Source organism: Dermacentor variabilis, chromosome 5 (assembly GCF_050947875.1).
Source record: "Dermacentor variabilis isolate Ectoservices chromosome 5, ASM5094787v1, whole genome shotgun sequence".
NCBI lineage: Eukaryota > Metazoa > Arthropoda > Arachnida > Ixodida > Ixodidae > Dermacentor > Dermacentor variabilis.
Genome location: NC_134572.1, coordinates 46,618,688 through 46,632,906, shown reverse-complemented (window position 1 = coordinate 46,632,906; position 14,219 = coordinate 46,618,688). Strand labels below are relative to the sequence as shown.

The 14,219-nt window shown below is 46.4% G+C and overlaps 2 protein-coding genes across 2 annotated transcripts in view; both read left to right on the top strand.

The window, feature by feature from the left end:
* The window catches only part of LOC142582527 (organic cation/carnitine transporter 2-like), a 35,518-nt gene extending 33,943 nt beyond the window's left edge, over nucleotides 1-1,575 (top strand). Inside the window, exon 11 of the mRNA XM_075692354.1 lies at nucleotides 1,044-1,575. Coding sequence (XP_075548469.1) covers nucleotides 1,044-1,274 — 231 coding nt within the window. The 3' untranslated portion in view covers nucleotides 1,275-1,575. The remainder of the gene's footprint in view (nucleotides 1-1,043) is intronic.
* A 705-nt stretch (nucleotides 1,576-2,280) lies between these two features.
* LOC142583518 (uncharacterized) lies at nucleotides 2,281-14,219 on the top strand. The gene is made up of 11 exons (XM_075694007.1): nucleotides 2,281-2,661; nucleotides 3,507-3,861; nucleotides 5,184-5,227; nucleotides 5,637-5,719; nucleotides 7,967-8,125; nucleotides 8,690-8,752; nucleotides 9,611-9,690; nucleotides 10,540-10,619; nucleotides 11,137-11,371; nucleotides 12,569-12,647; nucleotides 14,021-14,219. Exons 1-11 carry the CDS (start codon nucleotides 2,281-2,283, stop codon nucleotides 14,217-14,219), a joined length of 1,758 nt encoding a protein of 585 aa, XP_075550122.1.

Here is a 14,219-nt window from a genome sequence, read left to right as displayed (position 1 = left end):
TATGCGAGCCTCTGTTGCGTTTTTCGGCCATGAAAGCCTGGTTTCGTACAGTACGACGAGATCCTTCGCCTTAGAATGCGAGATGGTGCTGAGCGCGTTATTAAGTTTGTCGCAGTGACAAAAACTTCGGTGGGGAAACAGTGCACTGACAAAGACAAGGCGAAGACACACAATAATACACGGCAGTGTGTGTATACGACATTGTGTGTGTGTATACGACATTGTGTGTGTGTATACGCCATTGTGTGTGTGTGTGTGTGTGTGTGTGTGTGTGTGTGTGTGTGTGTGTGTGTGTGTGTGTGTGTGTGTGTGTGTGTGTGTGTGTGTGTGTGTGTGTGTGTGTGTGTGTGTGTGTGTGTGTGTGTGTGTTCGCATAGTCCTCGTCAGTGCGGTGCTTCACCACCATGGTAGGAGGATTAATCACCCACTAGCTCAACTTTCCATATTACTGGACACACACTGCCGCTATGTTACAGCCAGTTCTGGCAGGGTTGAAAAGTATCCACGCGCTCTTGAACTATTTCACTTGAAAAAAAATTTTTTTGAGAGCAAGGAATTGATGTGCCAGCAATAACGCCGCTCGCTACCATGAATGTGCAACCTCTTAGTGTTTCGCGGCTCATGAGCGATGGCTGAGCTCGTTCCCGATGTTGTAGAGCTTGTTTTTATTTTAGGTTTGTATCGGAGGGCTGCTGTCCTAAAGGCGCACAGATTGGCCGCATCAAACGAACGGTCTGTTTAAACAGTGCTTTCTCCAAAACAACGAAGTATTATTACTGTTATAACGTTGAGCAAGGATTAGCTTATTCTTTTTTAAACTTCGATAACAGTTTATAACGTTAGTGGCTGACTGGAACGCATTCGCAGAATGGTCTCATATATGTCCTAAGCTCGCTTCCGTATTCTGATCACGCGGGCGCGTTGCTATATACGGTTATTCTTTTTAAATGTTTCCGTTCTTTTGCTTTTATGCAGTTATTATCTTTACATGTTTTATTTCTCGCTGATCTGAGCGTCGTGTACATGCGTACTTTCCCCACCAGACGTATTTTGGGCGGTCCATGCCACTCGTGGTTATGGGAACGATGTCCTTCCTGCTGGCTATGCTGACGTTTCCGCTACCGGAAACCCTGAACCAGGAACTGCCGGAAGAACTCGCGGACGGAGAGAAGCTCGTCCTCGGACAGAACACCTGCTGCTTTTCGGCGTCGGCGAAACCCATAGCTTCACCAAGCTCCCCACGTCCTCGAAGTCGAACGCACTCTGTTCTTTAGAAACACTTCAATGTAATAAAGCTTTAACGTGATACTCGAACTGAGGTGGTGTACAAATTCGGTGGTCAGCTCGATTGACCAATTAAACGTGCCACCATTTGCAGCATGTAATGACACAAAATCCTGCCTTGACTTAATGGCAGCGCTTGTCATACTAAGTCGTCTGAGGAAAAGAAAAATTTATTTAAAGCAGTTAACTTTCTGACCATCTCTGGGTGCATCCCCGGTTGCACTAACTGGTTTAAGTGTTACTGGAGTAAGGGTTACACTGACCGCCTAATAAAAGTTGCACAGAAGCTGAGCCGGCGAAGCGGTGTAGTTGACGCGGTGAACTGCTAGAGGTACATATTTAGGATTTTTTTTCTTTGAGTGATGCGAAAGCCAAGTCTACTGCCAAAACTAGTGTCACCTGTCTTCAATAAAGTTTCGTCTATTTAATAAAGTTTCTAATAGTTGTTTGGCTGAGCGTAACTCATCAATGTTTTGGATGTGAACTCACAACGCATGTGCAACGTAGATTTCATATACCATAAGCAGCATTGATACATGCAAGAAGTTAGTTCTCGCTCAATGTTGGAAACTTAAGTACCTTCGTTTATGAGTGACCTGCTGCAAGCAGGATTGGCTCAGAAACACTTACTTCGCAGATGACGGCATCGCCTCACTTTTGCTAAAAACAGTAAACATTTGATGCAGATATTGACATGCGTTCATTTTACACTGCACCTGTGTAAAGGGAGTTTCGAGCTCTATAGCGTCCCCAATCCTTTAGCATTACGCTTACCATCAAACTTCGCTCGAAAGCAAAGATAGTTGGTATATTAACGAAATTGTGTGCTGTCAGCATCATCAGCATCATTACTTCGAACAAGTGCGAGCCATTAACAGAGGAAGAAGTAGAAGAAGCACCCTTCGCTTGCGGCTGTGGTTCCGGCCACCGTTTTGTCCTGGCCGTCAACTTTTAAATCCCGGCTTTCCCAGTGCCACGCCTCTCGCGCAAGTCGAGATGTCTCCGGTGGTCGCGATGCTGCCGCTGATCTATCTGGTGGCCCTGAGCTCAGCCCGTGCGCCTTCATCGCGTACGCACAGCACAACGATGCCGCCTTTCACGAGGCAGTTCTCGGATCTACCAGACTACGACACCTACCGCTTCGTGGAGCGCCTGAGATCTGAGCAAGCTCGTCAGCTTCGTGCGGGCGGCGGCAGAAGCAATGCAACTAGCCGCAGTCTCTTGCCGTCTCGAATGCGACCGCTAAAGCCTATCTGGTTGCTTCTTGGCAACAGAAGCGGACGACAGGATCGTGTGGCTGTTGATAACCGCCGTGCTGCCGATGATTCTAGTTCGGACGTGCGTGTCAAGGTGCTCCAGTTTATGCAGGATCACCAGGTATTGGAGACGAACCGCTCTCTGGGCTTGTTGGCGCTCTTACCTGCGGGCTGCTATGATTATGTACTACAGAGCTTACACGTAATCATTGAATATGTGCAAGGTCTGTAGCAATATGTTTAATCTTTACTTGATGTCAGGGTGACCGGCTGAAGTTTGTCAATCACACATTGCCCCATTTCGACATCATCGAAATGTGGCCTCGCCGGCCGGTATGGAACAGCGCAACATCATAGCCACTGGAATGTCGCGGCGAGGTGGCGAGAAAATAAAATGCATAGGTAAATAGAAGTATGATTGGTGAAACAAGTAGTGTCAAAGTGCGGGTGGAAGAGGGGGGGGGAGATGTACGTGAATGCTGTCATAAAAGTGAGCTGGAGCTTAAAACTGCCAGTGTTAATACCGAAGCCTAAAACGCGAGAAAGGCATGCCCACTTATGTGCACAGCAAGATTAACTACTTCTGACTGGCTAGTTCGTATTAGTTGCTTGTAGGTTAAATTTGGAGTCAGGGCAGCTTAAGACACATCGACATGTGGCGTTTCCTTCTCGACGTCACTTTGCTTACTCTGAATCATCCAATTCGGATTCCTTCCTACTCGGCAAAAGAGGATCGGCCGTCGAAGAGTACAGCATTGATGAAAAGGAAACGGCCATTGACGGCAACAACATTGACGCGTTCGCCCACTGTGGCATGATTACGAGCTTAAGCTATACACCTACCGCACATTTCAGCAATTATAAATGACGTGTATCTTGACGTTAGCCGGCATGCAAGCCTTGCCTCGTTGTTCCATAAAGCTCCTCCCTTCAAGCCATTCTTCCCTTCTCGTCTGTCTCTTACAGCTCATTTTTTATGTAGCGTGCTGTTGCGTGCTGACGGGCGTAGTCGTACTGGTTACCCTCATGGTCCTGTACGGCGGCCGTCGCGGCTCCGACGCCAGGAGCGGGATGTACGGCGAGTCGTACGCTCTGCTCGACCGGCGACCGCTACTCGGCAAAAGAGGATCGGCCGTCGAGGAGTACAGCGATGATGAAGAGGAAACGGCCATTGACGGCAACAACGCACGCGGCACTGGAGCGGGACGACGACGTCCACCCGAACGCTCTGCTGGTTCTGTGCACGACATCGCCTTGGAGATCAGCACTTTATCCGAGATCGGTGTCGAAGGAAGGGCAACCAGCTGGTCGGATCCGGAGGGTATTAGAGCGCCATTTTGTTTTTACTCTCTTATAGTCCCCTTTTGTATATAATTCAGGTGTTATAATAGGTATGCTAAGCGATAACCTTGAGTTCTTTCTGGCGCCTTCGGCAATATTGCTCGAGAAAGTGTCACTTGTTTGTGCGGGGAACCTTCCTGGCTAGCGAAAAGAGGCCTGCGCGGTGTGTGTTCGCTAATGCATGTCGCTTCCAGTGATTTTCCACCTATTTCGAGTAATATCAATGTGAGTATATTTGATATCTTGCATATCACTCGGGCTTAGAAAGGGAGAAACAACTGTAGCCGCTCCAAACTCTTTTCACACGCTCGCTTCTTCCACGCTTTCACAACATTCACCTTTTTTCTTTGCTTTCCTGTGACAAATTGCACTTTATCTTACTCTGTTGCTTCTTTCAAAACGAAGTTAGCGAAGTGCATGCTTTCAACCGGCTTCAAAGTGCTCAACATCTTCAGAATATTTTTTTTAGGCTCGACAGTATTGTGATTTGTTGATTTCCACAGGGAATCACTACGTCGCCGTTCTAGCGTATAAAAGGGGCACTCCGTTGACAATGTGCACTTTTTCACAATAGTCTCGTCTGCGAAACCTCTTTAACTGAGACGGTGCCGTTACGATGATGCGACCTAAGAAATAAAAGAAAGCGTATTTGTGAAAGTCACTTCATCCTTGCCCTCATAACGTTGTAGTAACCTGTACGTGGTCACCAAAAGTGTGCATATACAGGGTATCGCACGTAACTTGTGCCAAGGATTTAAATGAAGTGGTCAGCCGCTGTTGAATGAAACCAACGGCATATGGTTTGCTGTCATGTGGCGCTTCTTACAGTATGTTTTTTTTATATTCCGCTAAATTAGTTAATTAACTGAGATGCATTGTGCAAAATGTTTAATATTCACATTAGGGCCAAGTGCGTTTCATTGCGTTGCAGAGGAGGTTCAGAAACGGCCGATTCAATTTTTGTGTGGCAACGTACATGCTGCGCGGCCATATTTTTAGGCGTTTAAAGAGAGCCCGCGAAGTATGAAATAAAACCACGTGATTGCGCTCATGCGCTATCGTATTGCAGCGCTCCTCCCCACCTTGCGGGTTTCCGCAGAACTATTACGTCAAACTCTATGGATACTTGTTCTCACGCTGGCAATAATTCAGGATTTATTTTCAGAACAGACCTTTCTTTCTTAAACACGGAGTAAAAATCGTATTTTGTTGTTGTTAATTAAATTCATGACGAAAGCTTCGCTTCACACAGATTGCAGCGTGTGCTCTGAACCTGCATGTACAATTTGTATTCGTTTTCAGAGCCAGCAGAAGGAGACTGCAAGAGCGAACAGGCTGTACAACGAGTAAGTATAACTTGGGTGGTAGTACCCTGAATCGACGCACATAATGATCTGTATTTTAATTTGAAAGCAACGGTGCAACAATCTGGCGTATTTCGGTCTCATCCTGTGGTGTGCATGCATTTGTGCCACGTGAATGCACATTTGTGTATTTAGGCCAAAGAAAGGTAACGCGACAATTAGTTCCGATAGCAATATTAGTCACGCACAAATATCCCTGTACTGTCTCTGGGCTCCCTTATCCTTAATGCTTTGTACTTTGTGGTAGTTCTTTCTCGTTGACTACAACGTCTAATGTAGAACGTTCACTGTCCTGAGATTTTACCTAAAGTAGATGAAACTTTTGGGGCCCTGTTTAAGTGCAACATCCTGTATTTCTTTTTTCTTCGACGGCGCCGCCTCTTTTGTACAGCCCGCCGATGTGTTCCCCAGCCGGCTGTTGGATCTGTGCAACCAGGACACGCCCCTCACCTTCCTTACTTTCCTGCCCAACGGGTAAGTGCAGTACGGAGGACGATGCCGAGATAGCTTCGCTTCATTGTGTCGACATAACGGAAAGCTAAAATGAATTGAGGAATTTTAGAAGCAAAGAAACAGTCGAACCTAATATTTTCTCTTCCTCTGCTTGAGGAATGCTACAGCGGGTGCCAGTAAGCTCGCAAAATTTGTCACTTTCGCAAGCAACGAAAATGGCGTTGATTTTATCAACATGATTTAAATGAAGTTAAACGCTCAGGCAGATATTAATGCGTCATGTCGACGTTTCTTTTGCGAGAGCAATTATATGGGCACACCTGGCGAAATTACACTGCCGACGTGGAGCACGGAGTCCTACACAGACGCATCAAAGTCACACGACGGGGTGTCCTATGCAGCCATCGGTCCATCCTTCTCGGAATCCGATGTACTGCATCCGGAAACTAATATCCTTACGGCTGAGGCCTACGCACTATTGTCGGCTGTGAAGCATATCAGGAAATCAAAACTCCAGAAATCAGTTATATATACGGACTCCCTTAGTGTTGTGAAGGCCTTGATGGTCATTCTGTAACCCCAAAAATCCGGTAATTAATGAACTCTATTCCGTTCTGTGTAAAGCATATATAGGTAACCAGCATGTCATATGCTGGGTGCCAGGTCATAGGGGCATCGAAGGTAATGTTCTGGCGGACCAGATGGCCACGTCAATTGCATCTCATTCTGGTAATCCCACCGCTGCAGTCCCTGTCACAGATCTGAAACCCTTCTTACGGAGGAAACTACGGAACCACTGGCAACGTCTGTGGGACGTGGAAACAAATAATAAGCTCCACGTGATAAAGCCACAGTTAGGATTCTGGCCCTCTGTAACAAAATCACACCGAACAGATGTCCTATTCTGTCGTCTCAGAATAGGACACACATTTGGCACCCACAGTTTTCTACTCACCGGAAATGACCCTCCAATCTGTGGCTTACCGTCCTCCACGTCCTCCTGGAGTGCCGAAAAGCCGAAGCGGAGAGAAACATTTTCCTCTTGCATACCGTTACTACATTCCTCTTCACCCAGCTATGTTTCTTGGCAGAGAACCGCTTTTTAACATCAAGGCAGTCCTCAATTTCTTTAGTGATGTTGTTCTACATGTCATAAGCCCATTAAACTCGTAGAACATCCTCGTTTCAAAGGATGCCGCTGCGATCATTGTGTTGCATAGCACATGCCTCCAGACCATTGTGTTTCAAGGGCTCTAAGGAGGCAGTAGTGCTCTAGCCAATCTTATAACCTGATATATTTTTACACATCGTATCATTCTTTTTAAATGCACCTTAATGTTCATAGCGCACGTCATACGCCATCGCCATAATCTTATTATACAGATTTTACGTACTTTAGAGCGACTATTCTTTAAGGCCCATTTACAGCCACATCACTCCAACTTTATAGAACTCATTAAGTATACTGCGAACTCATTATCATGGACATGGCGCTCTTTGGCCATACTTAGCCCTTGCGCCATTAAAAACCAAACATTCATTCATCATTACGTTGACGTCGGCCTCGGCGTTGAAGAGTTGGTCCGTATGAATTTGTTCGATATATGCTAGATGTATGCTAAAATATTCAAATCTGAATGCCACTCTGATCACGTTTTATTGTCTTAGCTGATTTATTCATCAGAATTTTGCCAATGCAGCTGAGCGCAAATAGCAGCTTTGAAACATTTCATTCTCAGTGTGTATGCTTTTTATCCCAAATCTTTCAAAATTTTTATACAATATTACGGCTCAAGATCTAAAAGTGATGCAATCTCCCCGGTACCGGCTCCAGTGCTCTCTGTGGATACTAATATTTCACTGTGCGCTGACCAAGGAGGTTTCTCGCTGACTAATTTCTATGGTTTCCCGTCAACCTCATCTCGAGCAGCTTGGCGGTGCGACACCTGCAACGCCACTGGCGGCGCTCATGACTTAGCATTGTGAGACGCCTGGTAGCTGTAAGGACGCTGTTCCTACTGCCATAAAGTAGTCACCTTGCGTGCTGCTTCGAGCCATGTTGCACCCGCACACAGTTGCTACACCGTCCGAGGAGTTTAAGTGCAACGCTAAACCTCGCTATCACTGCCAATGCTTCCCTCTTCCGGCCAAACCCCCATTTTTTTTTTCAAATCTGGTTTAATCGGTCAGTGCTTTTACGAGCAGAATCATTGGCATGCTTCGAGGAAAGCGAGCTGCATGCTATCATCTCTGCCATTTGTAACGCAGATGTCAGGATCGATCCAAGTGGCTTTCCCACGGTCACCACAGCGAGGTTTTCCATGTGGCGTCCCCGCGAAAGCGGACAGTCCTCAAGGTGATTCCCGTAACGGGGGATTTCACAGAGCAACGGATCGACGCCATCGCTGCAGCCATCGAGTGCTGCGTGTGAGTTGGCTTCAGCAAATTAAAGTTGACGTATTACTCGGGCTCAAGTTGGGATCACCTAGCGCAAGACAGGGGTAACTGAGGATCGCAGGGAGCGGCCTCCGTCCTGCAGTCGACTTGAAAATAGGCTGCTTCTGCTGGTGCTGGTGCTGCTGCTGCTGCTGCTGATGATGATGATGACGATCATTGCTTGGGCGCATAGACATTGAATTAAATGCGCGCCTACTGCTTCAATTCCTCAATAGCAGCATGTGCCCAAGATAAATTATTTTGAACATTATGCGCTGCAGCTCGTCTTAATAAGCGATTATCCCGAGTCAGCGATAATCCCTCCGTTACAGATGTCCCTGCCGCTAATTCGGTGCCTCGCTCTCCCCCTCTCCCCCTACCAAAAAAGAGATATTCACTGCACTGTCTTTCACAATATTAGCTATTCTTGCTTGAAGGAGCTGCACGCAAGAAAATTAAAATTGCGCACAATATTTCTTGTCGAGGACTCGCAGAAAAATAGCACCTGAGATGCGCCAGTTATGATATTCCATCTTGTTTTGTTCTACTTTTCAGCAAACTTAGCATGCTGAGGCATGGACTACGCTACAGAACGCCCAACTTCGTCGAAACGCAAAGGTTAGTGATTGATCTTCTTGTTTTGGTGTTCATGTTTCCATCAGCTAATGCAACGGATGTGCTCTAGCTTGGAGCCATGTGTATCTGTGTCCTGTAAGGCCACCACACAACGTCTATTTGCTCGCCCATTTATTATATCAGCGGGGGTATATTGCTGCATCAAGCACTACCTAAAAGAATGAACCTTGCCACTAAGGCTATGCACCATAGAATCAACGTACGAATATTTAAATCTACTTGTCGACCGCAGTCACGTGGCAGATGAAGAGCTAACGACCTAGTCATGTGGCTTCGTTGAACGAAAACACAGTTCTTGCTTTTGCTAGAATTTGTATTTTGAAAACGTACATGTTCTGGGAGATCATTAATTTTTCAAAGAAAGGTTTCGAAATCAGTCAAAACGAATAGTTACCGTTGATTGTAATGCCATACATCGCTAGCCATACAAGCAATGAAGGCTGTAATTTCGGGGTTGGTCATTTCGATTTCGGTCACTGTTACACGTCTTAGCAAATGCTCCACGTCGGACCACTTGAAAGTTTGACAATGCAAAATGACTCATGAGTGCCAGAACACGTAATAAAATTTCCGCTTTCTATATAAAATCACCTCGTACGCCCACAAGATCCAAAAGCCGCGTCAGGTGACCAAAGAACTGCGCATGTTGCTCGGTGAAGCCAGCAAGCTTTACGTAACCCTAGAGTCGAACTGGTCCCTTTCATGACGTGGCAACAGCCTTGGGAACACTGTAAGCGGGTAGGAGGCTTGCCTCTCAAAAGTTGAACAAAATTCTTGCACGCGTTGCTGGACACATCACGGCATATTCGTTATCATTTATGCGATACCGATCCACCCTAGGATCGCATGTGTGTTTGACCAGTTCCCGAAGTGGCTGCTGCGTGGCGACCATGGCCTCGGATCCAGGGACTTCCAGGCAGGTGCGATCACTGACGTCTCCTCTTTCCGTGTAAACTTTTGCTCGCGAGCTCATGCCTTATTTTAAGCCCAACGTCGTCCTACTGCTTCGCACAACCCGTGGCATCTGCCCGAGTTGGCGATTGCGCATTCCCTAAGGACTCGTAGGCCTGGTAACAACAACGAAAGCTACCGCACCATAGATACTCTGCAGAGCGAAGACCTAGCCGATACGAAGCGTTGAATGAGGTCGAGCATTCAGTTATCGAGTACCGATCATTAATGCGTTTAAGGGACAGTTTCCATACTCTCAGACGTCACCCACAGCCTCATGTTCCAGAAAGTTATCTGGCGCAGTAAACGCAAGCTTAGACAAATACCTATCGTTTGTCACGCAATATATCATACGACAAAATTCGCAACGTTAGCAAAAAAAAAGAAGAATAGTTACCTTGAATGCTCAACTTCCCCTCCCTCTGGAACAAGGAGATGCTAGAATGGTTAGCAGCAACCGACTTTAGAGACTATAGCGTTTTTATACCAGTTTGGCAAAATGTTTCACGGACAAATTGACTGCCGTTTAATATTTCCTGTTTGAGTATCGGTAAAGAGCTATGGAAAAAATTATATTAACGCCTGTCAGCTTAGGAACGTGAGCCCCTGTTTTCCCCATAACAGCTCTGAATAGATGCACGGCTGCATTTACTTGTGCCTTCATATTCGTCGGAACACTCTATGACATGATAACTTTGCATATAGCTGTTCAAGTTTGCAAAATATTTTCGGCTAGACTTATAGCAGTGAAGATTTTGTATGAACTGAGGCAAAGACAGCAGTCTGTTTACTAATCCAGTGATTTCTTAATTTTTCAGGCAAGAACCAATGTTTCCTGACGCGTCATTTCATCGTGTTGGAGCTATGCTACGCTGGAAAACCACTATCACGGATAACGGTGAGTTTCGTAGACATACGCCGACCCTGTGTGACGATCCTTGAGCCTTTCTCTTTCATGTAGATCTTAAACGGCGTGTAACTGTCACAACATAAATCTGTTCTTGTCATGAGGACGTTTTTATTGCGACGTGTATTGAATATAACGAAGCTGGCAATGCGCAGCACTATATAGCTGCGCGACTTCCGTCTTGTATTAAAAAGAAAGATACGTTATGTCCCAGCATCATTGAAGAACAAGAAATGACCATTACGAAGAAAAAAAATTACCTGGGCACATTGCGCATATACGACTACAGTGAATGAACGAATTTCCTCCTCCATGCTGTACTGCCTATTGGGCTCGAGTTGGTGGCCCTGGAAGCAGTTTTGTGCAAAGTGCAGCCACGCGAGAGCTGCACGTGCTTGACCTGGTCGATATCTTCCTCCTCACTATGGCTGAACTTTGACGCGTTCGCTTTTATTGTTACTCGTCAATTGCAAGGTTTTCAGGCGGTTCCTTGCACGTCTACACGCAGCTGCGCAGTGCAGTGCAAGCCCGCAGCCTCGTGCTGCAGGCGTCGTGCTGCATGGCGGTGGCCGAGCGTGCTCTGGGGTTCCGGCACCTTGGCACCAACCCCGACAAGCTGCTGGTGACGACGACCGATGCGGCCAGCCTCGAGTACCACCTGGCGGGCAGGTCTCCGCTGACCATCGACAGCGCAGGCCTCAGGGTGCACGTTGCTGGTTGCTTGTCCTTTGCGCTTGGACCAGGCAAGACAACTTTGCATGTGCACTCTTTTGCGCCGATAAGCGTTGTTCGAGCTTCGCTGTGCTAGAAAATATATGCGTTCGCGACGGGCGTTGTCACCTAAGCTTGATGCTGTAATGCTGCAGCGTATTATATTGTTATGAGCCAGTCGTCCTGCGGAGATAGAAGACTCTGAGGTGTAGAGCGGACAAGAGGAAGACGACGTGATGTCTATCGTCCGCCATCTTTGTTATTGCTGTCACATTTTTAGCCTTCTTGCATATAGTGCAAATAAACTCCCCTTTCGGTGGATCACCCCGTGACAATAAATATGCAACGCTGATTTGAATCCTCGACATGATTATTTAATTACTGGAAACGTAATGCATAGCCTATGCATACAGTAGTGTTTTTTATGAGCTGGGGAGTTTCCAGGTGTGGATCGCTCAGAAAATCATTTATAATTAATTATGTTATTGTTGTAATAACTTAATTTTAATAACATTTTTGTTTTTTCTACAAGTATACTCTTCATGATTTTAAATGACGGAGAACAAATTGTTCTAAGGTATCTTCCATGTAGTACACTAACATTGCAGTTGTCGTTGTCACTGCGTCATCGCAGTAAACGCCATGTTATCCTTGCCGTTAGAAGCATAAAAATCATCCTAGCAGTCATCATCATTGTCGTCCCCCTCGTCGAAAATACACCGTGTATGCACAAGTTCAGTGATCTTAAGTAGTGTACGGGTATGTCCACTTAATTGCTTCTCCAGTCTGAGCTCATCGCTGGTGCGAATTCAAGACATAAAAAAATTCCAATCGCGCACTTTAGGCACATTTACTGACACCCGCGTGCTTCTACTTCTCACTTATACAAAGATAACCAAGGCAAATAAGGACCTGAAACATCTAATCGCTTCGACACTTCTGGTTTCTTTGTTTCAAGTTCATAGGCTATTCTAAAGACTGTTGGATCTATCTGTCGACAGACATAATAACGGAACTTTACAGTATATGGCGGTCTTCGCATAGGATTCGCCAAGCCACAGCTGTCATTTAAGTTTATTTGTTGCTCGCATGTGTGAGCCCTTACGCGTGTTTTTGTCTACGTAAATGCCTTTGTCTCTGTGTGTAAGCATAATACAAGTCTAAACCTCTACTATAAAGGCCTACTGACGTCCAATTCCTTTCCATGTTTCAAACTGCGTTCTCTGCAGAAGCCAAAGAAGAAGACGACACGCCAACTTCGCCACCGCGCGTCAAGAGCTCTCTCAGCAACGCCCCTTCTCACCACAGGTGCACATTTTGACAAAACCAGCGAGCTCCGCATGCAAAGGCGAGGGTGCTCTTGCATGCAATTTTTGCACGAAACAACACTGCAAGTTCAACGGATCGTGGCGATGCGCTGCCCCTCGCTGTGTTCACGGTGACCGTTTCCTAAGTCACTTATGATAGTTCACTGTCGCCATCGCAGCAGAAAATGTGTGATGAAGAAATTGGCAGTCTCTCTCGACGGCCGAAGCACCGACTGCGATAGGAAGGTTTAGCTTGAACTCATTGGACGATGTTCTAACTACAAGCGGGTCCGACTAACGCGGTCGCTATATACGCCGTGGGTGCGCCAACATTTCTGGCAATCTATAGGAACTTTAACGCGCCGTGAAAGGCGTGTAAAGACGTGGCGCAACTACGCTGCCCGTAAAAACGTCACGCCAGTAATATGGCGTCCCTTTCATGTTTGAGCACTGATATGGTTTTGTACTTTTAATATTTAATGGTGCGAGAAGATTTAAGATAAGATCCATGCGAGGTGAATGTTATGGTATCGTGAGGTTTGTTTGCGGGCCGCCATTCTCAAAGTTCTGTAGAATAATTCATCCAAGAACGTAATACCTGCTTTTAAGCAACTTTGGCGGTGGAATAGTGTATAGCACCCTAAACCTACTTTGCATGTACGGCATGCATATATGCTTATAACATATATACCTTAATACATGGACAGCTTCAAGACAACGCCGACGGCGAAAATTCGCCTCGAGTGTCCATGTAACTGCTATCGCAATAAAAGGACAACTTTCATGCAAAAGGAATGTTTAGTCATTTTATTGCGACGGCAATAAATAGCTTTTATGTGGCTATAGGTAAGGTCATTGTAAACACCCGAACCAAATAGTACTGGCCTACACGCATAAAATGATCGCTTGAACATTTCCGCTTTTTCATTCTTTCAAACATAGCAGTTATGTTTAAAGAATGGGTGTGTCAGTATCGCCTTTGTCGCGCTCACTAACAAGGAGATCAGATATCTCGGGCTATCACCACGTTGAATTTTGTGTGGTTTCGTTGTAGCGTTCTGCGCATGGGTGATGTGCTAGTGTGTGACTTTAGAACTAGCGATAAGCTGTTGGACGTGAACGCTCTGTTCTCTCTTCTCTCCCCTCTGGTGTCCTTGTTAAAGCTTGTTTCACCAACGAGCCCAGTCTTACACCTCGCTGTTTCATGTCATTTAACGCCATTAGATCATTTCGTTCAGGTGCACTGCACAGTGGACAGCAATTATACGGCAGTGCAATGCACCTCGAAGAGGTTCATTTAGCCAGTATGAAATCAGATGAACTCAAGGACCTCGCACAGTCTTCACTTTGTTGCCTTACGCGGTGGAACTGCAGCAGCGAGGCACAACGCTTCAGAGGCAACGTGGCGTGGCTTGGTGCCGTGGTGGACAGCGTGGTGCGCAAACTGCGCTCCGAGGTACCCGAGCACCGCGCCCGAGCAGAACGCGGTCTCGTCGAGGAGCTGCTGATGTTGCAGAGGCGCCTGCAGCAGTGCGACTCTGTCGGCGAGTTCTTCGACACGCTGAGCATCTGA